The sequence below is a fragment of the Balaenoptera borealis genome (assembly GCF_965194805.1).
Source record: "Balaenoptera borealis genome assembly, chromosome: 11".
Lineage (NCBI taxonomy): Eukaryota > Metazoa > Chordata > Mammalia > Artiodactyla > Balaenopteridae > Balaenoptera > Balaenoptera borealis.
Genome location: NC_138868.1, coordinates 45,377,584 through 45,401,518, shown reverse-complemented (window position 1 = coordinate 45,401,518; position 23,935 = coordinate 45,377,584). Strand labels below are relative to the sequence as shown.

General features: G+C 46.9%; 1 protein-coding gene across 3 annotated transcripts in view; it reads right to left on the bottom strand.

The window, feature by feature from the left end:
• Window positions 1-23,935, bottom strand: part of GALNT18 (polypeptide N-acetylgalactosaminyltransferase 18) — a 340,031-nt gene that overhangs the window by 27,630 nt on the left and 288,466 nt on the right. For all 3 annotated transcript variants that reach the window (XM_082341541.1, XM_082341542.1, XM_082341540.1), the window contains 2 exons: window positions 23,568-23,705; window positions 17,989-18,084 (listed from right to left, as the gene is read on the bottom strand). In XM_082341541.1, the coding sequence (XP_082197667.1) occupies window positions 17,989-18,084; window positions 23,568-23,705 (234 nt within the window). The remainder of the gene's footprint in view (window positions 1-17,988; window positions 18,085-23,567; window positions 23,706-23,935) is intronic.

Sequence of the window (23,935 nt, the reverse complement as noted above, 5' to 3'; positions counted from 1 at the left end):
CATCCCACAAGATAGGTACTCAGTAATTGTTTTTGCATGAATGAGTGAACAAATGAATAAGTGAATTAATGAAATAATACAAAGTGAACACAATAGGGCATTGTGATATATTATAAAAACAGTTACAGATTTTGCCCATCCTTGCACATGAACCACTTTGCAATGTGACTTTGTTACTCCTCCTTTAAAGATGGAGTCTATTTCTCTGCCTGGTGAGTTTGCGTTTGGCCGTGTAACTTCTTTGACCCCTGACAACATTTCCATAGCAAACGGGATGCAAGCAGAGACCCAAAAAACACTCATGCGGTTGCGCTTGCCCTTTCTTGCTGCTCTTAGAAACCCGTCACCACCATCATGTGAAGCAGCCTGGGATGATGACCCACACAGGGCCCAGAAGCTCCCTCACTTCAGCTGACAGTCAGCTCACCTCCAGAAGCTGACTCAACTAGCTGACCAGCAGTTGGCCACAGTTGCCCGATTGAGCCCAGCTGAGACCAGCAGAAGACAGGGCCAGCACAGTCCAGCCCAAATGGTCGACCCTCAGAATCTTGAGCTAAATAAATGGATGTGTCTTAAGCCACTAAATCTTGGGGCAGTTTGCTATGTGGCAAAAGTGTACTGATCCAGGTAGCTCATTTCACAGGTGTGTCAGGGATGCTGTTTTACTAACACACTTATTTAATCCTCAAAATAACCCGGCATAAGTGGGTGTATTATCATCTCCATTTTTAGGTGAGAAAACAGAATTAGAGGTAAATGAACAGACAGCAAGTGGCAGAGCTGGGAGCTGAACTCGGGTCACCTGGCTCCAAAGCCCAGCTCTCGACCACTATGATACACTGCTCTTTACTAAAGAAAGAAAGGAAGGTTCGATTCCACCCCTTTCCACCTGTGCCCCACTCCTGAAGCCCTCTTGCTGCTCTGCTTTTGCTCTACCATCCTACTCTTTCTTTTAAGGTCCAGGCGCAGCGCCTCCTCCAGGAAGGCTTCCCTGACCTCTCAAGGTCTCCAAGACCTGGCCCTCTTTTCCCCTTGGCATCTGGGACTCTGACCCCTTTTCCGTGGCAGGGCAGAGGCTCCATGGAGCTCTGCTGATCCTGGACTGAAAGCAGCGTGACGTGATGGGGACAGAGTTCTGCTGCCGTGGGGATGAGAGAGCTTTGGGAGTGGGTGCTTTGTCCTGAGCACAGAAGCTGGGGACCGAGGGTGACTGCAGTGGCTGCAGTAAAGGGGAGGTGGTTCCCCCAGTTTGATTCTGCCATCCCTTTCCTCCCACCCTCCCAGTTCCCATGGGGCCTAAGTGTGTACCTAAGGTTTAATCTGTGTTGTCTTTATGAGGCTCTCTCACCCTCTCTCACCCCCTGATATGCTCTGTGCTTCTTTTCCTGGTTGATCTTCCCTTGTTTGCCTCCCTCCTAAGCCTCACCTTGAGTCTTCTGAAAACACCTATCAAAATCCCAGTGTCTTTCAAAGACAGGGCCTTTGCCTGCGTGTATGGTTAGGTCCTTAAAGATGGCTGTTCTCTTGCTCTCTGTACATCCCCTGCTCGACCAGTCCCTGCTTCACTCACATGACTATCCAATCCTCTTAATTATAGGGCTTAATTAACCCCTGGAAACTGATGAGCGGACCTGACATCAATTTGCCCTATAAATGGTAGCCTTCTTCTCTGAGTAGCGAAGACTGCTGCCATGTCCTGTTCACCATTTGCTACACACCCTGGGGTGTTGCTCCAGGACACTTTGCGTAAGATCCCCCTGCCCAATGAACCATTGATGTCTCTGTTGCTGTCTCTGGGCTTTTTCTTTGGGCTCAAGGCTGGGCAACTACAAGGCTTACAGGCCTGCAGGATGCAGTCCCACATTGTCCCTTCCAAAATAGCTCTTACTGGAGGATACCGCCACTCTTGTGTGCTTTTGAACCTGCTGATTCCCTCATCAGGGACATGAGATGGAGCTGACACTCTCTTCTCCCTGCGGCACTCCTTCCACCCTCAGCTCCTACATTCTGGTATAAAAGCATCTCCTCTTTAAGCATCAGATGTTAGACACCACCACGCTCTGCCGACTTTGTTCTCACCAGGCAGCCCACCGCATCCATCAAGGTCTTTGGCATCAGGCTCACAGCTTCCTCTACATCCCACCAGCAAGACTTCAGAGTCTCAATCAACGAATGACCCAACCTGCACCGTGGCCTCAATTCCAGGGAGGGCCATTCACATCCAGACCCCAGCTCTCAGTGCCCGAACTGCTATATCCTTAAATCTTTATCTTGATTATGCCCTCTCTTACTTCCCAACTGCCTGCTCATCAAGCTAACTGAGACCTTCGGAATAATAACCTTTCCTGCCTTCCTCTCCCTCTTGGCCTCTCCAGGTCCCTAGAAAGGCTATATTCACATTCCTGCCGTCAACCCCTCGCCAGCACCTTCAAGTCTTTAATTCCTCATCCTTTTTGCCTTCGACACCCTGTAAACCCCACCTCTGCAGCCTCATACACCTTCTCCACACCCATTCCCTGGAGGTGGAGCTTTCTGTAACTCCAAGAAAAATCACAGAAGTGGGCAAGTTAGACCCATCACAAGCTCCTGGCTTTTACATCATGGGCGATAAAATGCTCCCATGGCATCAGCTGTCCTCATTTTCCAGGGATAGGTGCCAGGGTGAAACCTGACACCCTAGAAACCCCCAGGGGGGTTGAGAAGGTAAATACTGATCAGTCCATATCATGATCATCACTTAAAAGGCTTAAATTTTCCATGAATTTAGTCATTCCTGTATCCAACACATATTTAAGTACCTAGAATGCTCCAGGCAAACATTACTGAGTGACTTCTTAGTAGCCCAGGATGTTCTGAGGAGCTAAAGATACTGCAGAGACATAAATGTGTTCTGTAGCCCAGTTCTACAAGAATTAAGATCTTTTTCCTGCAGAAAAAAGAGTTATGAAATTTTCCTTTTAAGTGTGTCCTTCACCCAAGTCAACCTCCACTCCCACACATGTTCCTGCATTTCGTAGTGTATTTTTGAGCAAGAAAAAAAAAAAAAAAAGCTGTTTTGGTGATTGATTTAGAGAGCCCAGCTCTGCTGAAATTCCTAGTATATTAACACAGTGCTAACCTCAAGGATTCCACTTAAACTCGACGCTGGCAGGACTAACGTGCAGCAATGAATAGATTTCAGGAAAAGCAGCTGGGACAAAGGCAGTGTAGTGACAATGGAGTTAGTTGGGAAAATCAAATATAAGAATCCATTTCGGCCCATGATATATTCTGAACACGTCTACTTAGGCACTTTCTTGAAATAGACAAGCATATCCTTAAGCTTCCCTGATATAAACACAATTCAGACATCCCCACTCAATGCCACCAGCCATTCCCAAATCCCCAAGCCTATTTCTTTTTTTTTTTTTTTTAGATATTTTCTTTTTTAAAAAAAATAAATTTATTTATTTATTTTTGGCTGCATTGGGCCTTCGTTGCTGCATGTGGGCTTTCTCTAGTTGTGGCGAGCGGGGGCTACTCTTCATTGTGGTGCACGGGCTTCTCACTGCAGTGGCCTCTTTTGTTGTGGAGCACGGGCTCTAGGCACGCGGGCTTCAGTAGTTGTGGCACACGGGCTCAGCAGCTGTGGCTCGTGGGCTCTAGAGCACAGGCTCAGTAGTTGTGGTGCACGACGGGATTAATTGCTCCACGGCATTTGGGATCTTCCCGGACCAGGGCTCGAACCCCTGTCCCCTGCATTGGCAGGCAGATTCTTAACCACTGCGCCACCAGGGAAGTCCCAAGCCTATTTCTTATACTCCTTCTTTGTCACACTCTTAGCTAGGGCTGGTAACACCTCCTCCAGGGGACCTTTGGAAATGCGCGGGGGATGCTTTGGTTCCACATCAGCGTTGATGGTGGTCAGGATCCGGGGATGCTAAACATCCTGCAGTGAGGAGGATGGTCCCACAGGATGAAGAACTGCCCTACCCGAAATGCCACTGACACCCTCCTTAGAAACAGCAGCAAGGAGCGGCCCACTTCTTAATGGCTGGCGCTTTGTGCAAAGGGCTGCAGAGCACTCATATAGACTCTGGGGAAACCTCCCCACTTCCTGCTCCAAATGGATGAAAGAAAGAGGGAGTGTCTTTGGACAGGTGGGGAACTGTACCTGTCTGTTCAGGAGCAGTCTCTCTCCTGAGATGAGATGCTTGTGACTTACATTCTGTCATTGGCTTGCTGTTCTCATCCCGGGCTCTCCTGGATGCAGTTGTGCAAAACCAGCTTGAGTGGGGGAGTGAGTTACAGAAAGCTCTGGGGGCGGAGGGGGGGAGGGTGTTAGTACAGCCCTGCCAATAGGACAACCCTTGGGGTCTGAGAGTCTCTCTTGCATGGGGCTGGGGTCACACGGAAAGGCAGGCCAGCTCTGTGTGTCAGCAAGAGTTGGTGGCAGGAGAAGCCCCCGCTCCTGTCCAACCTGTACCCATAGCAACTGGTCCCCATCGAGAAAAGTGACAAGGATCTGGCTTCCATCCCAGTGGGGGAGGGCACATCTCTCAAGCTCCCATCCCTGGGTCTCCATGAAAAGATACTAGGTCTAAAAGAAGAAGTACAGAGCCTATCTTGACTAATAATAACTCATACTACCAATAAAAGTAACAGCAATGATGATGTATTAATTGAGGACGGACTGTGTGCCATGCATACAGGAGAGCATCCTACGTATTTCTCCATTTAACCCTCACAAAACCTCTACCTGATAGAGTCTATCAGATAGGTGAGTTTAACTCCAGTTTACAGATGAAGGGTCAGGCTTCTGGGTTAAGGCTGGTAAGCGGCAAGGCCAGTGTGTCTGGGCAGGCTGCTAGGAGGTCGTGTTATGAAGACTACCTTCATTCACTAAAAAGTCTTTATGAACAACTTTATGAACAGATCCATTTGCTAACCAGAGGTGCACTGAACCCTACTCTGCGCTAGGCAGGGTGCTAGGCACCAGGGATACACTGGAGAACAAAGCAAAGTGCCTGCCCTCAAGGAGCTTACGATGCAGTGGTGGAGAGAGACCACTAACAAGTACACCAATTCACGTATATATCCATCAACTGTGATGACAATTACATTTATACAGACAGCTATCCCTCAGTATCTGTGGGGAATTGGTTCCAGGACCCCCGCGGATACCAAAATCCACGGATGCTCAAGTCCCTTATATAAAATGGCACAGTACAGTTGGAGCATCCTCGGGGTCCACATCCTACGGGGAGAGGGTCGTCCCAGTTCCTCAGGGCAAAGCAGGAGCTCCACAGGCAAGGGCATGCGCAGAGAGCCCTCATGAGTCAAGAGAGCTGACTCGCCTGTGTTCTGTGGCCTGGCCCACGGTGGGTGGGAGGGACAGAGTTGACTGGGTAGTATTTTCAATTCTCCTTCAGTCCAGTCTCTGGACCCTGCCGTAAGTCCTTTCAGGGAGGAGACTGCAAATTAAACTCGGTTTTCCTTTAGATCCCAAGAAGAAGAACATGCCTGGTGGTTGGCTAGATCGGCTACTCCCTCCCTGTATTCTCACCGCAGCCTTTATTCATCCAGCAAGTGTGCCCTGAACATCTCTTCGGTGCCAAGCCTTCATCACGCCACACAGTGGGGGCTTATTGTCCTGTCTCTGTCCAGAGAACTTCCTGAGAGTGGAGGCCACATATCTAATGAAACCAGGGAGGCAGTCCTGAGTCACGGCTCGGAGCGTGGGTTCCCAGTTAGGCAACCGGGGTTTCAAGCCAGGTGCTACCTCTTGGTAATCATGTGAGCAGTTTCTCCCCTGTACAAATGGGGTAATAGCAGTACCTACTTCCCAGGGCTCTTGAGGGTTTTAACGGAGATTATACACACAAAGCATTTAGAAAAATGCCTAGAAACAGTAAGCAATAAATGTAAGCTGTCGTTAGCATTATCTTTAGGCAGCCTAGCAACCTCCCCAAAACTGTTGAGAGATTGCCCTAATTAGAATAAGAAGCCAACGTTACCGAGCCCCATTCCGTGCCAGGCTTGGTGCCAGACACACAGGAGTTTGTTACTTGATTTAAATCTCAGCACCCACCCCCGCTTTCCTGATCAGGAAGCTGAGGCTCAGGGAGGTGAAGTGACTTGTAAGAGACCACAAAGCCAAGTGGGGTTCCAAATTCAGCTCCTTGGATGCTGGCTCAGTGACCCATCCCTAAGGCCCGAGGCCTGAGAGGCAAAGCTCTCCAAGAACGGCAGGTGAGTGCTGGGAAGCTCAGCCTCTGTCTGGGTCGTGAGCTGGAACCGGTTTCCTCATCGCTGGCCCACTGGGGGGCCACTAATGACCGCTCCTTCCCAGCCTGTGGGAGCTTAATAAAAGTCACACAAAACTCACTGTTTTCAACACTGGTTGTGGAGTTTGGACACGAAGTGAGGAACATATCGTGTGGAGTGAATAACAAATCAAGTGGGCTCCTGGTTTTTTTTTTAGCACTGGAGCTGCGGGAGCAGCCCAGGGTTCAGCATCGCTTGGGGAAAGAGGAGGTCACCACTGCAGCACGGACACCTGTGTGCCTGTGTCCCGGGCTGAGCTGACGTGTCAGGGCCACGGCTCTGCTCGGTGTGCAACTACTGAGAGGGAAATGGCAATGGGGTACTTTCCTAAAGCAGGGTGAGACCAGCTCCAGGCAGATACTCACGGGCGGGCCCAGTGGGTGTCTGTGATGGAGACGGAGCCCTGTGATGGTCACCTGGGCCACGCCCTGTGGAGGAGCCAGATCTAAGGGAGGCGGTGCTGAGATTATATGGATTATAACTGGCGTTAGAAAGACTGTGTCACTGGCTGCAATCACACATGTGCTATGGGCAGAACTGGGCCTAGATCCCAGCCTCCCCTGACCCCAAGCTTGTGAGGGCATCAGTCACTGCTCTGGGCCCTCTGGAGCAAAAGCTACCCCCTCAAACAAGCAGCCTGCACTGCGAAAGTGAGAGGGCCGAGGGGAGGAGCTGAGGGATGGCTGTCCAGAGGATGTGCAAGAAGCAGGGCGTCCCAGGGCTAGACGCTGCATCACCCCAGAGGCCCCACTCACTCTGTATCCCACAGCAATGGTGGCCCCTGGAAATGTGTGAGGCTACAGCTCAGAGGCTAATAAATAGAGACCCACCATATGACCCAGCGATTCCACTTTCGGGTATTTATCAAAAAAGTAAAAGTAAAAACACTAATTAGAAAAGATAGAACACACCACAATGTTCATAACAGCACTATTTACAATTGCCAAGATATGGAAGCAATGTACGTGCCCATCAACAGATGAATGGATAAAGAAGATGCGGCATATATATATATATATATATATATATATATATATATACACACACACATACACACACAAACATATGTATATAATATATATATTTTATACACATACATTATACACACACACACACACACACACACACACACAAAATGGAATATTACTCAACCATAAAAAAGAATGAAATTTTGCCATTTGCAGCAACATGGATGGACCTGCAGGGTATTATGCTGAGATAAGTCAGACAAAGACAAATACTGTGTGCTATCACTTATAGGTGGAATCTAAAAAAATAATACAAACTAGTGAATATAACATAAAGAAACAGACTCACAGATATAAAGAACAAACTAGTGGTTACCAGTGGGGAGAGGGATGGGGGAAGGGGCAATATAGGGGTAGGGGATTAAGAAGTATAAACTATTAGGCATAAAATAAGCTACAGGGATATATTGTACAACATGGGGAATATAACCAATATTTTATAATAACTATAAATGAAGTATAACCTTTAAAAATTGTGAATTGCTATATTGTACACCTGTAACATATAATATTGTACAGCAACTATACTTCAATTTAAAATAAAGAATTGTGAAGGATCTGAGACTTCACCCTACTAAAAAGCTAACCTAACAGATGCTGGTAGAAAATACAAGATTCTTGGGTCAGAGACAAGGGACTATTTTGCTCTGTATCTTACCATAGTCAATCTCTACTTTAGTGGAAGAGTTAACAATTTATAGAATTACAAAAAAAAAATGATCAAATTAGCATTCGGAAGCTCTAAGAAATATAAAATAAAATGTTAAATGCAGAGGATGTATTAAGAAAATTAAGAGATCCAAATAACCCTATTTGGATTAGTTCCCGAATAATGCAGAGCTGGAGGTGGCCAGCCAGAGCTTCAGGACAGGGTAAGGCTCCCCCAAGACCGTAATCCAGTCAGGGCCCTAAACTAACAGTCCTCAGCTGATGCCTGGGCAATAAAACCACACATGAGGATCCAAGAAACAAACTCAGGGAAGTTTTTCAAAACCTCACAACCACTTGGTGCCTGGCATTCTCATTTCTTTATAGATAAAAATCGCAGAGAAGTGAAGAAGTCTGCCAAAGGTCGCAGAGAAGTGGCTGGCGATTTAAATTCTTGTCCCACAAAGTAAAACTTTTTCAACTGTCTCTCAGATGTTACTTGAAAGTTCTGGGGGTGCAAGCACACTCCATGAAGGGCCTCTAATGCCGCATGCATTGGCCTTGGGAGCATTGCCAACCAGGCCAGGGGTGATGGCTTTATCATGACCCCACATGGGAATGGCAGTTTCTAGAGAGTGATTAGCAGACAGAGAAATAAGCTAGTTTTCTCACTCATTTCTCTCTCTCTCTCTCTCTGCATGTGTGTGTATATGCATGGAGAGCCAAGTGAGAAAAAAATGAAGAAATTCTAGAAATTCCAAAAAGCAAAGGCAACAAATTCCATCTACCATTCCACACTTCTCTTAAACACATTGCCTGATCTAACAGGGAATTCATCTCCGGGATAAATAGAAGACTTCTTTCAACTCAATTCTAATGTTTATACCTTGAGTCAAAAAGCACTTCCTGAAGCATAAACGTGGCAGCTTCAGTATTTCAAAAACTTTAGAAAGAATTTAAGTTCCTTTCATCTTCCTTCTTCTACAGCCAAAAATTTACCTTCCTGTGGAAAAAGCACTTTTTTCCCCCTGTGTCTTTTACAGTCTAGAAGATTCAGGCAGAAAGAATGGGAGAGGTCTCCAGACCTTTTCTTGTCCCATTTCTCCTCTGATGGCCTAATGAGAAAGTGGCTTGGGGCCGTAGGTTGCACCGTATAAACGGTAATTTCTAAGTGTCCGACTCCCTCTCTAGATCGGGGCTCTTCCAGGTCAGGGACCTGGGTAAAGCTGTCTCTGCCTCTCACAGTTCTTGGCCTAACATAATACTCAATGCATGTTTGTTGAATGAGCAAATGAAGGAATGAGTGAGTGAATGAGTGATCAATTGAATAAACAGAGCCTGTGGGGAGACCCCATTGTTGCATTTTTCCCAGCAGAAGAAATTTTCCAGGCTGTTACACTAATTAGGGCTAATATTCTCAGTTATTTTGAGGATTGCTTGAAATTTGCTGCTAATTTAAATAAAATGGTTACGTTTACTCATTAACCAATTAGCAATGCTTCAGCAACTTCACCTCACTAATTTGATTAGTTACACTAGGCTTTCTCCTACCCAAGGCCTTCTCTGAGACCCGGGAATATCACAATGCTATCAGAGTGAACTTTTTAAACAACGTTTAAGCAGAATCTCTCAAAGCGTTGAAACACAGATGTGAACCCCGCCCCTCTTCCTCGTCCAAGCTGCCTTTGGGTCTCTGATGTCTTTGGGCCCCACTATAAGTTGCTCTACAATGCCACTCTATCACTAGACCAAATTTGTTCTTCAAGGGAAATGAAACTTTCCAAAATATGAGGACTTCCTGAAAGACAACCTAGCATGTGTTTGATGAATGAATGAATGAAACTGGAGGAGAAAATGGAACACAAAATACAGGCATCCTTCCTAGCCCTGTCTTGGCCAGTAGATTGTGCTGTGACCCCAGGCAAGTAGTTCACATCCCCAGTTGCCATTTTCTTGTTTTCTTATTTGTCAGAGGAGGAAGTGATTTAGAAAATACCTAAGTTTGTGTGGCAGAGACAAGGCTTCCTGGGCACCCAGAAAACCCTAACTTCTAGTGAGGCAGGGCCATGTGATAGCTCTGGTGAATCGAATGTGACAGGAAGTGATGTGAGGCACTTTTCGTCTGAGGCACAGAAGTCAGGTTTCTAGTCACACTTTTCCTCTTTGGGGGTGTTGGGGGTTGAATTGTGTATCTCAAAAACTCATATGTTGAAGTCCTAACGTCTAGTACCTCAGAATGCGACCGTATTTGGAAATAAGTATAATAAATAATTACACTGCAGATGTAATTATTTAAGTTAGGATGAGGTCATTCTGGAGTGGTGGCCCCTAATCCAATATGACTGGCATCCTCATAAAAAGGGGGAATTTGGACACAGACAAGCACACAGGGAGAACACCATGTGATGATGGAGTTATGCTGCCGCAAGCCAAGGAACTACCAGAAGCTAAGGAGAGAGGCCTGGGACTGATCCTTTCCTAGCGCCTTCGGAGAGAGCATGGCCCCTGCCAACATCTTGGTCTTGGACTTCTAGCCTTCAGAACTGTGAGATGATAAATTTCTGTTCTCTAAGCCACCCAGTCTGCACTCCTTTGTTATGGCTGCTCTAGGAATTAATTGGAGGGAAAGGCCACGTGCTTCGACTGTGAATCCACAAGGGTACCCAAGTCACTAAGGGCCTGCAGAGTCACCCCACCTTTAGCTAACTTTGTGAAAAGACTAAGAGAACTACCTAAAACCTGGAAATAAGGCAAAAAAGGATGGGAAGTTACCTATCCTTTCAATATCATAACTGGAGCATCGTCTAACAAGCCCACCCAAGAGTATGTAATTTTCCAAGAGAATATACCTGTGTTTGACTTTGTTATTTACCTTTTGATTAGTACCCAGACACTATGAAGTTAAACGTTAACTTCTAGATTCCTGTCTGGGTAGAAAAGATCACATTAAAGGCTATGATTTTATTTCCCTGTAGAACATTAACTACTTTTGTATCTAATCTATAATCTTATTCTAACACTCTTTTTTCGAAAATGCTTACAGATACTGAGTTCCTCAAATATTTTCAGTACCTGCTTACTGTTTCCCTTATTAATGAGTTAAATACGTTTTTATCCCTTGTTCATTTTAATTTGTTTAATGTTTAATGTAAAATGTTTTACTTTTTTTTTTAATAAATTTTATTTATTTATGTATATATGTATGTATGTATGTATGTATTGGCTGCGTTGGGTCTTTCCTGCTGCGCGCGGGCTTTCTCTAGTTGAGGTCAGTAGTTGTGGTGCGCGGGCTCAGTAGTTGTGGCTTGCGGGCTCTAGAGCACAGGCTCAGTAGTTGTGGCGCACGGGCTCAGTTGCTCCGCGGCATGTGGGATCCTCCCCGACCAGGGCTCGAACCCGCGTCTCCTGCATTGGCAGGCGGATTCTTAACCACTGCGCCATCAGGGAAGCCCTGTTTTACTTTCTTGAATTGACAAAATTAACTTGTTTGGTTAATGCCAGTGAGGTGTGGGGATTGATTATTACCTGGCTGATATAGGTTCTCTCTGGTTTTAAAACCCCAAATGAAAAAACCTTAGAATTTGGAAGAAGGAAACAACGAAGGGAAGTTCATCCTCAAAGTCGGCAGGATGAACTTGGCCAGGTCGCAGTCCTGCCTTCTTGTCCTCTTCCTCCCTCACCATTCTTGCCTGGCTGAAATCCAAGGCATGCAGCTCAACTGTGGCCACATACATAATTCCCGAGAAAGAGAAGAGTTCAAGCCCTGGCTGGGTTGAAGACTGAGGATGAAATAATACAGAAAAGTCTGTCTCCAGCACTAGAATGGCAACTTCGTGAGGGCAGTGACTTCCATATGGCTCATCACTGTCTCTCAAGGCCAAGAGCAGTATCTGGCATATTATGGACTCTCATTCGTTAAAGAGAAATTTAAAAAGGTAATGAATTAAAAAGTCATAGAACTTCAGGGTGGGAGTGCCCTTAGGGATTTCTCAGCTTAAGCATCCACATGACATAGGAACCCTGCACAATGCCCCTGGAGCCCACCAAACATGGCTTGGACACCTCTGATGATGGAGAGGTCACCATTGCCTGAACCAATGACTGGGAAAAGTTTCCTTTATACTCAGTCAAAAAATCTGTGTCCTTATAAGTTTGGAAGTTTCATGTCTCTCTTAAATCTGCTCCTCTCCAGGCTAAACAATTCCCATTCGTAAGGACATGGTCTTGAATCTCTTTACCAATCTGGTAATAATTATCCAATATTTACTAAGCAATGACTGTGTACCAGGTTTGTTGTCTAAGTGTTTTACGTGCATCAATTTATTTAATTCTTATAACAACCCTAAAAGGTAGAAACTACTATAATCTCTACTTTATAGGTTATGAAATTGACACAAAGAAGTTATGACACCTATGCAGGGAACCGGGTTAGTAAGTGGTAGGGCTGGGATTTGAACCCAGGTAGTCTGGTTCTTGACCACTCTATACCTCATCATTTGCCTTTCAACGTTTTTATGCTTCCTATCAAGTGTGATGCTTGGGGAGGAACACGTGAGGTTTCATAACAGAGCCCAGAAAGACTGTCACCTCGGGCAGGTCTCTGTTCCCCAGACAACAATGTGAGGTGCCACATCCCTCCTCTGGAGTTGTACAGTGCACAACCTGCATAACTGGATGTGGCAGTCCCGTCTGTGAACTTCCCTGGGTTCTCCTTGACCTCTGTGGCCATGGTACCAAGAGATTTGCCGAGAGCTGTTAGTAGGAGGGGAAAATGTTCCTGGAAATGCATATTGAGCACTTAATTTGGACCAAGTCTGGGAGATTCAGAGTATCCCTGAGGCCTGTATCTGTCCACAGTCCCCTTTTGAGATGTACCCTGACCTTGTACTAAGGTGATATCCCTGAGCTCCTCCTTTTCTCGTCTCTTCCATGAGCCAAAGAAATTCTTAAGGGCTACTGGATGCCTTTGGGAAGCCTTGAGAGCCAGAGGCCCTGCCTCCTCACCCATCGCTTACCCCTGTACCCATGTCCACCCCTAGTGGATGGATGAACTCCCGCCAAGGATACACAGCCCATCTCCAGGATGACCAGTTCTCCCCAGCTCTCCCAATTCACTGGGAAGGCCATACTCAACAAACTCCTGCCACAGCAGAGTACCTACACCTCTCTGTTCTGGGAAATGTGTGTGATTTGAGGCTGGTCTCAAGCCTCCTTACCTCTGGGCTGTGCACCTCAGCTGCAGGCCTGGTAGGAGAGGGCAACTGGGCCCAGTGTTCCATATACAGCCCACGTATACGAGGCTTCTGTGGGGAACGGGGAGGGGGACCCAAGTCTGCTTGCTGCAGCTCCACATCGAGAAGCTGATTTACAAAGCATCAAGGGAAGGCAACTCCCAGAATTCCTGGCAAGCACAGCACAAACTCACAGCTTCCCAGGCCAACTGAATTTCAGAACAAAAGAATTCGAGGTAAGCAGATTGTCACAGCTGGCAGAGCTGGGCCTGGAGATGGCCAGTCCAACTTCCTCGCTTACAGATAAGGATACAGACCCAGACAAACCTAATCAATGGTGCTAGAGATCAGAATTGTCATTACCTTTGTGTAGAGGTATTGACCAAGAGGCGCAGTGAGGACGCCCACTGGGATGATGAGTTTGATCTGGGTGGTGCCTGTACAGTGTCTACAAATGTGGAAACTCATTGAACTGTACACCTAAGATGTGTGTACTTTAGTGTAAAAGTACACCTCAGTAAAAGAATAAAACAAAATAAAGGCCCAGAGAGGGTTAAGGTGACATTGCAAATGTGTGGCAAGACCAGGCCTAGGACTCAGGCTTCCTGATGCCCCATTCACTGCCCTCGCCCCTACACCACTGCATTTTTGCTGCTATAGCAAAATGCTCTCGTAGTCTATGGGTCGGCTTTGACCAGAGCAGGAACCCACGGCACATGGCACATGAGGTCAAGGAAAGTCAGTCCAATGTGGGTTGGAGTTAGAAACTTGAGGGTATTTATACTGAGCAAGGCTCAATGAGCAGTAATAATAATAATATTATCATTATAGCAATACCAATAGCTAACATTTATCGAGCACTATTTAAATGTATTACATCCTTTCAACAACCGTTATGGTATATACCGTTATTAATCTATAATTTACAGATTAAAAAAATAGGCCCAAATCGAAAAACCTGCCCGAAGGTTCACAACTAGAAAGTTTCAGAGCTGACATCTGGACTCAGGCGAGCTGGCTCCAGAATCCACACTCCTAACAACACAGACTGCCCCATGTTGAATCACCTGCAGCTGGCAGACTGGCAGCCTCTGCTTGAACAGACAGCCATCATCCCGCGGAGGAAACACCTGACGCTTGGTCAGTGCTCTAGATAAGCACCAACCCTGCACACTTCCACACAGATTTGTTAAAAGAAAGTTTACCTGTTGTGTTCTTGATCGTAAGCATTACAAAGCAGAGAGGGAATTTACACAAAGACCGAACTACCTGTGACCTGGCCATCTTGACCCACACTCAAGAACAACTGAAGACTCAGGTGACTGGCTGCATTTATAATCAGAGAAATGCAAATTAAACCTACAATGTGATAGCACTATACAACCACCATAATGTCTAGAAGTTTAAAAAGACAGATAGTACCAAATACCGGCAAGACTGGGGAATAACTAGAACTCTAATATATGGCTGGTGGGAGTAAAAATTAATACAACTACTTTGGAAAACTGACAGTATTTTAGATGGCTCTGGCCGCCATAACAAAATGCCACAGGCTGGGCGGCTTGAACAATGGAAACTTATTTTCACACAGTTTTGGAGTCTGGAAGTGCAAGATCAAGGTGCTGGCATTTCATTTCTTATGAGGGAGCTCTCTTCCTGGCTTGCAAACGACTGCCTCCTTCGTGTGTCCTCACGTGGCAGAGACAGGGAATGATGGAGCTCTCTGGTGGCTCTTCTTAGAAGGACACCAATCCTCTCAAATCAGGGCTCCACTTTATGACCTTATTTAACCTAATTACTTCCTTACACCGAATATAGTCAGGATTAGCACTTCAACACATGAATTTTGGGGTGACACAATTTCAGTCAAGAGCATTCTGCTCTTGGCCCCATGAATTCCTTTCCTTCTCTCATTCAACATACATTCATTTCATCCCGACAGCCCCAAAAGTCTTAACTCATTCCAGCATCAACTCGTCTAAAGTCCAAATATCATCTAAATATCATCTAAATCAGATATGTGTGAGACACAAGGTATGATTCATCCTGAGGCAAAATTTCTCTCCAGCTAAGAAACTGTGAAATCAGACAAGTTATGTGCCTTCAAAATGTGATGGCGGGACAGGCATAGGATAGATGATCGCATTCCAAGAGGGAGAAATTGGAAGGAAGAAAGGGTTGATGGGCCCCAAGCAAGCCCAAACCACAGCAAGGCAAACTCCACTTGATCTTAAGGCTCAAGAATAATCATCTTTTGTCTCGATACTCTGCCCTCCAGGCCCACTGGGGTGGCAGCATCACCCTCACGGCTCTGCAGGGCTGCCTGCCCCTTCAGCTCTCTGGAGTGGCCCCACCCAAGGTGCTTGCTGCTTTGGCCCTACCCCTCTGGTACTGGGCAGGGCCATCCTTGCCCACTGAAACCAGAGCAGCAGGCCCATCCTTTGAGGGAACAGCCTTACCCCTGGGCCTGTGGTGGCAGTGGCAGCCCTGATGGTCTCTGAATCACCTTCAGTATCATTCTTCCCTTTTCTTGAGGAATAGTGCATGTTCACAACTGAATAGCTATATGGTCCCATCTTATAGAATCCAAGAAGTCCAATAGCGTTCCTTCACTCTGCCCCACTTTTTCTTTAGTTCAAACTGGCAGTGTCTCTGCTGGTATAAGCCCATCTCTACTGATGCCTTCTGCTGTGAGATGACTGATTAAGTCCATGAATCCCACCCACGATCTCTTAATCAAATGGTTGTTCAGTCACACTCTTGGTATTCTCTCCAGAAGAAGCTTTCTCATTTTTTTGCAAAATGGACAGGCTAAGAATTTCCCAAATCTTCAAGTTAAGGTTAAATGAGGTCATAAGGGTACAGCTCTGATCCAATTGGATTAGTGTCCTTTTAAGAAGAGACACCAGAGGGCTTGCTCATTCTCCCCCTGTCACGTGAGGACACAGCGAGGAGGCGACAATCTGCAAGCTAGAAAGAGAGCTCTCAGCAGAAACCAACTCAGCTGGCACTTTGATCTTGGACTTTCAGCCTCATAACTGTGAGAAAATAAATTTCTATGGTTTAAGCTACCCAGCCTATGGCATTCTATTATGGCAGCCCTAGCAGACTAATGTAGGTGCTGTCTACAGAAAATGAACATATACTGGTTTGCAAGGCAGAAATAGAGACACAGATGTAGAGAACAAACATATGGACACCAAGGGTGGAAAGCTGGGGAGGGGGGTGGTGGTGGGATGAATTGGGAGATTGGGATTGACATATATACACTAATATGTATAAAATAGATAACTAATAAAAGAAAAGGAACATATGTCAACCCTATGACTCAGTGATTTGACTCCTAGGTATAAATCCAAAAGAAATTAGTACATATGTGCACCAAAAGACATGGACAAGATGTTCATAGCAGCAGTATTCGTAATACTCCCAACCTGGCAATAGCCCAACTGTCCATCAACAGTAGACTATATAGTGAAAATGGTATATTCATAAGATGCAATACTACATAGTAACAAAAATGAGCAGATTACAACTACACGTAACAGTAAGGAAGTACTTTACAGATATGATGGAAGAAAGATGCCAACATGAGAAAGCATATACCCTATGATCCTATTTACATAAAATTCAAAATCAAGCAATAATGTTTTTTCTTGACCTGGGTGCTGTTTACATGAGTGTGTTTGTCCTGAAAATTCATTAATCCTGTACACTTATAATTTGTCTATTTTCTGTATATATGTTCTATGTCAATAAAAAGTTCACATAAAAATAGTCACTCATTCAAAAATGTCACACCATTGTAATAATGGAGAATGAGTTGCTGTACTGTGTGGTGTGAAGACAGTGCGATCTGCTGACCTGTGACTGGCCACTCAGTGATGTCACAGCAGCTTGGCCCACAGAAAGGACAAGGTGGTGGAGATCACAGTGGACAATTCCTGGGAAGTCTTGGCATAGTATACCGGGTACACACACATCGCAATATCCTTTAGCTGTGTGTTTAGGCAGGTAACAACTCTTTTAAGCACTAAATTGCAATTGCACAAATATACACATCTTCTATACTAAGATACCTTTTACAAATCATTGTACACTTCTGGAGGTAAGATAAGTAAACTCTGAAAATGTCAAGTCATAACAGGTCAGTCTATGGCACTCTTGGTCAAGGATTGCCCATTGTACTTTGTTGAATAAACCATTTCTCTTGCCAGTGTCTCAATATCCTCTTCAGATATCTGAAGCCTAGCCTATGAATGGAGAATTCTGGGGGGATAACTTACTTTCCTGGTAGCTTCCCTTCATTCTCCACCAGAAAGTCAGAGGAGCTAGCAAGGATCTCATGGCTATAAATTTTGGTCCCAGCTATGATCTACTAAAGGGCAGAGCCTGAGGCTGTGAAGTGGCACTCCGAAGGGACTCTGAGACATCAGCGAGCCTGGGGAACTTTGGGTTCCCTCCTGCTAGGGAAAGGCATGGCTGCCAGGGCCAGGGCTGTAATTTACGCACAGTCTCCCCAACGGAGGCAGGTGTTCCTCTTTAGAGATGTATCACCTTCCTTGTGCCCCACCCCAGGGGATCCTGGTGTCCCAGCATCTGCTCCTTCAGACTCCTTCCAGGCATGGCAGGTATGACTCTCTTTTTTGCTCATGAGGATACTTCTTAATGAAAAGCTCCCAAGACCTCTGGGCCCAGAGTAGCCATGACAGAGTTTAGCTTTTCCTTCCCCACACCAGACACACACGTGCACGGGGATCTCTCAGAGCACTCACCTGGGGTGTCATCCCGTGGCAGATGTACAAGATAGGAATATTCTCTGTGTCTGGACCCTGATCAAGACACAAATCAGTCTTCAGAGAGTTCTGCAGCTGAACACCAGAGGAGAGGCGGCCACACCAAAGAGAAAGGAACAGAGAAACAGATGCATTAAATCAGGAGAAGCAAGCATTCCACTGCGACAGGCTCTGCTTCCATAATCAATCCGAGGCCCCCTGAATACTATGGAAACCAACAAGCACCAGCCCAGCTTTTGCCTTGCATCAAGGTGCTGAAGGAAGACCAGCCTCCTCTGAAGGAGAAGCATTAGGATGCTGTTAAACAGCAAGCTGGGTTTGGGGAGCTGAGATAGTCTAGGTAAAAATAAAAGATATGCATGAACACACACGAGTTGGTACTAGATTTTTCACCCCCTCCTTTTGCACAAGGGTGGCATAATGGCCTTCAGAAGTCCGTGGATAGATGTCTTTGTTCTTGAGGGTTGGGGGAAGTGGGCAACATGTCAGCTGTTTGGGGGCCTGGGATATCCTCTAGGACCAGGCCTTCTCTGCTTCCTGCAGATCCAGCAGTGGTTGGCCAGGCCCCAGCAGAGGCCCAGCTGATGAGGGTTCTCCAGAGTGGGAGGTCTGGTGGGAGAATAAGAGAGAAGGGGGCCAGAGTGGGAGCAGGAGAAGAGAGAGGTATCTCTTATCCTCACCTACAAGCACATGGCAATCAGCAGAACAAATGTCTGGGTACCATGAACCAATGTCTTACCACATCTAGGTAGGAAAGCCGATATTCAATGTCCCCTTCTGGCTTAAGCTCACTCTCAGCCTTTGGAAAGGGCAGCTGTGGTCCACATGGTCCGGCTCCCATGCCATAGCTGAGTAGACCATGGTGGGCACCAACTCATAGCTTAGAATGAATTAACAATTGTCTTTCTTTCCTCCTCTCTCCTGATCCTTCTCTTTCTGGAATGTGACTATCTCATTATCCTCTTATTCTGTCCTAGGAGTCCAGATGAGAGACCAGACACCGTGGTCAGTGGGTGCTGGCCACTAGTATGGTGAGGCCATTTAGACTGGGTGTGGTGGATCTGTTGGGCCATGTGCAAGCAGAGGAATCCAGTGGTGATCAAGGAGGAGATGAGGCAGGAGGCAGATAGATTTAGAGACAAGAGAGATCATCCTGCCCCCGCTGCGGTTTTAGTGGCTTCCCAGCTCGAGTGCTCATGTCCAGCTGTACTTTAGTTCCTAAGCCCATGAGAGAGTTTGTGGTATCTTTATCCATCTAAACTTGAGCTAGCTTCTATAGCTCTTTTTAGCAATCAAAGCACTCTGTTCACAACAGGAGGCTGGAGATCAGAATCCAGGGGAGACCAGGGCAATGGGCCACAGGTGGGTCATCTATCTGGGGAAGGCCAGAGGCAGACAGCAGCTAAGTTTTCGTAGTCCTGATGGACGTGGCAGGAGTGCAGTGAACCCAGTTAAGGGGTGCGAAACGGAACAGATAACCAGAGGCCCACGTGTGCTCTATGCGTCCCCTGTTCTTGACAGGGGACAAGGAACAGAGTCAAATTGTTTTCTCTTGAGCTCCCTTTCCTTTACTGGGTGATAGCGGCTCAATCTCAAACTTGAAGTTTAGAGGTTCTGCAGAAATATGAACATGTGTCAGTTCCCTAGGCAGGGCCCCAGAAGCATCGATGCGGCAAATCCTCTATCATAAACCAACTACTTGGCTGGCCTGTGTGGGAGGAGCATATGCAAATACTCTCTGGACTTCTCCCACAGCCCATGGAGGGGTGGGTGTCACATTTGAAGCCGAACACTGTAATCCATCAGTGAGACCTGCTAACTTCTACTGCAGAGAGAAAGTTCCAGAAAGCCCTGATGTCAGACTTGGATCTCCCCTGGATCCCCAAAGCTGGCCTCTGAATGAGGGGTGGGTGGTGCCTTTTGATAAAGTCCTCCTTGGCTCTGTGTCATCCACCCCCCATTAAGCAGGTGGTCTGTTGAGGAAGTTGGGAGAGACAGGCTGAGATAGAATCCTGGCTCCAGCTGTGTGGCCTTGGACAGAGCAACATAATTCCTTGTCTGTTTCCTTCTCTCTCAAATAGGGATAATACTAGTGCCAACCTCATAGGTTTGTGGATTAACTGAAACAATATCTATAAGTACTCAGCACAGGGCCTGACAAATAGCAAATGTGCAATAATTGTTAGCTGCTATCATTACCGCTATAACCTTTCTGAAGGCCGTTCAGGGAAACTAGCTTTTATGACTGCATCTATGTGCCAGGTCCCAGGTGAAGTGCTTTCCATGCATTTTCCCACCTAATTCTCAAAATAACATAGCCAGATCGGTAATACTATCTCTTTTAAGGGTGCAAGAAGTGTGTTACAGTAGGAAGCTCTGCACACCTCTTGGTCTGTAATGCTGTTCCCACTGCATGGACCCTCTGCCCCGGCCTTCTCTTTTCCCTGACTGAATCCTCCTCTTCCTGTGGTTCTCAGCTTCTCTGTCACTCTGGAAGCCTTTCCTGACCCACATCTGGGTGTGAGGCCAACACCTCCATTTCTCTGATTGCAGCACTTAACACGCTGTATTCTTGTCACGTCTCCACTTGCCCGTCTCCTCTATCAGTCACCAGACCAGCTCTCAGGCTTTCTCACTGCCTGCGACGTGGGTCAGCCCTGGCACATATTAGACAGTAAGTATGTGTGAATGAATGAAGAAAATGAACAGTGAATGAATGGCATCGTAGTTGGATAAATGGCAGAGCTGGAGTCTGTCAGTCTCCAAAGTCCAAGCTCTTTCCATCATGCACATGGAGACAATCCTGAGACTGTGAAAGATGCCCCATGAAGTGATGTGACTATAACCTCTCAGGTTTTGCAAACTGTCAAGGTCACGTTGTGATTAAGCAGCAAAGCTAATGTTCAGAAGCAGGCATGTCTGTTTCCAGATGCTGTTCCATCTCTACTGTCAGCACCAGAGCTGGGATTATCCAAAGCCATGCCATCTCCCAGGCCCGGAGCTCGGTGATCCAGGCGGATGCCCATGCCCACACAGTGGGGCCCACAGGCCCTTCAGCCTGCAGGAGGCATTAGTGGGACCTATTACTAGATTAATGGGCAGGGTTATATAGACTTGACAGTGGCCTGAGAGTCCCAGGGGGTTATTTGACCTGAGCAATGCAGTTTAGGCATGAGTTGGAAGGGAAAAAAAAAAACATGCCCCTGAGAAGACATCTGGTCTTTCCATTTCAGAATAAAAGTAATCACCAGGAAGAAAGATTCAGCCCCAGAAATCCTCTTGCTCTTGTGCTGCATCCTGCCTTGCCCATTGTCACCTTTCTGCCCCCATTAAGAGTTCATTATGCTCCTGGACAAGCAAGCATATCTCTGCTCATGTAAGAACCCAGCCTGTTGAGGAGGCAGGAAGGAGGGGGGCTGGCTGGGCCCTGAACAGCAGCTGGCAGATGAACATGCAGGGGGTCAGAGACCTCCGCCAGGCTGACACAGCTCAGCCCTCTGGGATGGCGAGTGGATGGTTTTTCAGCACAACAGAGTGAAAACAGCCCCAGCTGTGGACTCAAACGGATCTGGATCACAACCCTGTATATGCCACTTACTATTTGACCAACCAAAGGTTTCTGGGTGTGGTGGTGAGGAGACTACATGGTAAACCTGCTGTATGTGCTCATAAGATGAGACCCTTTTTCTTGGAAGACAAGAATGCCCTGGGCCAAGACCCAGAACTGCAATGGCTGCGTGCATACACCTCCACTGTTATTGCTTTCCCTGCTTCTCTGGCTGAGTTTGGCTAATACTCTTTAGCTACAGCTGATAGCTTGGTGAGACCATGAATCCAGAAGCTCGCCCTGGCTCCCAGAGGTCTGGGCCAATAGTTTCTCTGGAGCCACAGTAGCATAACTATTCTGTTTGGGCTGGGTTCAACAGTGGCCAAGCAGCACACACAACTTGCTAAGGGCTGAGTGTAGGGGTACCAGTAACTGCCGCATCCTCAGGATGGTTCTGGGGAGGTAGATGGGACGGATGGGCACCTCACAGTCCAGTGTGTTTCCATGGTGATGACAGGATCTGGAGCCTCAGGTAAAAGCTGGGCAGCACCAGCTGAGGAGTTTTCTGACATCTGAATTATACCAGCCTGGGAAGTGGAGAGGCAAGAGGCTACTGGGCAGTTCTCTCAGGACACGTCAGCCATGCCATGGGGACTCTTGTGGGAAGATATGACCCCCTCCTACAGGCTGGCCTCCGGGGACAACAGAGGCCCTGCAGGAGGGTGGGAAGGGGGTAGTTCCTGGGACCTTGGCTCTGTCTCCTTTAGAATCCTAGGATGTGAGAGTTGGGAGGTCCCCAGGGAACACTGAGGCCAACCCTTCAGCAAGGATTCTTCCCCTCCCAGGCTGATGTTGTATCCATAGTGTTCCTGCCGAGGCAGGCCTTGAACTCAGTTCTGAGCACAGGTCATCAAAGGAAGAGGCCTCAGTTCTTCCTTCAAGTTTTCATCCTGGGATATCTAAAAGGTCTGAGGGGACACTGCAAAGGGAGGAATGAGAGTGATATCAGAAGCTGATGTTTTAGACTCAGTTCCACTGTTGATTAACTGTGTGAATATGCGCAAGTCACTTTGCCTCTCTGTTTCCCCATCTGTAACACAGCAGGGGGTGGGGGTAAGGCAGGTGGCCCCAGGGGATAGTTTTGAGGGCGGTTTTGAGGGCTTAACTGTCATAGAAAATCTTTATGTGTTCAGTCAGCAAAAACCAGGTGAGATATCCAAAAATCAATCAGGTATTTAAAATACCTTAAGAGTTGTATGGTCCTGGGGATATTGGAAGAATGGGAGAGTTTATTATGTTCAAAGTATTTTAACCTTAGACACAAAATACATTTATGTATCTGAGACTTTCTTCTACCCACGAGGACAGTATTATTTTACCACACTTAACATATGAAGAAACTAAGGCCAACAGACATTAAGACACTTGCCCAGGAAGTGGCTGGGTCAAGATTGGAACCAGGTCCAAACCCTCTGCTCTGTCCCTCTGTCTTGCTGCCTCTCCTGGGGGAACTGCTCGCTGCCAATCAATAAGTGGAAACTACTAAAACATCCCTCAAAATACAGCAAACTCAGGAAGGTTATATTTCCCAGAACACCTTACCAGGAGGCTCTGTGTGAGTGAAAGACATAGCCCCGTGGGTGGGTGAGGCATGCAGGCTGGTTGGTAGAACTTCAGGCACCCATGCTTGAGGAACAGTGGGGTTTGTTACATTGTCTTGCAATCTTAACCTGACCGCAGGTTTTTGCATAATTAAGTGGGATATGCAGGTTTGGGGCCAGAGCTGAATTGCTTAGGACTGTAAAGGAGAGACTAAGCACCTCTCTCAAGGGAATGGAGAGGTTTGGGCTATGAAAGCATAGGCTGCCTCCTACTCAGCTCCAGAAATCAGCCTCTTGTCCACAGGTCTACCACAGGTCCCATACTGGGGGCCAAGAGGCTCTTTCCCTCCCTGACTCGCCACACCTCTCTCTGGTCCTGCTCTCTGTCTGCGTCTGGGCGAGCTCCTTACCACCCCATAGGCAATGATGTCTGAGTACATCCTCATCTCTGGGTACACGCTGACCAGGTACCACCGGAAGGTCTTGCACTGCAGCTGTTTCCTCAGAGCCTTCCTTGCAGTGATGTCCCCGATGTCGATTCCTGAGTCCTGCACAGGATGCAAACACAGAGATTCAGCCACCACCAGGGCACAGCTTTTCCCTGAACCTCCCCAACCATGGTTCTGGAGACTGTCTGGTGAAGGGACAACCTGGGAATATAACTCATGCACTTCCCAACGTGTGCCTTGGCCCCATAACCGTCCCCGTTTGGTCTGTGAAACATCAGATCAGCACTGATGGGGACTGTCATCAAAAGCCATTGAAAATAAAGATGCAA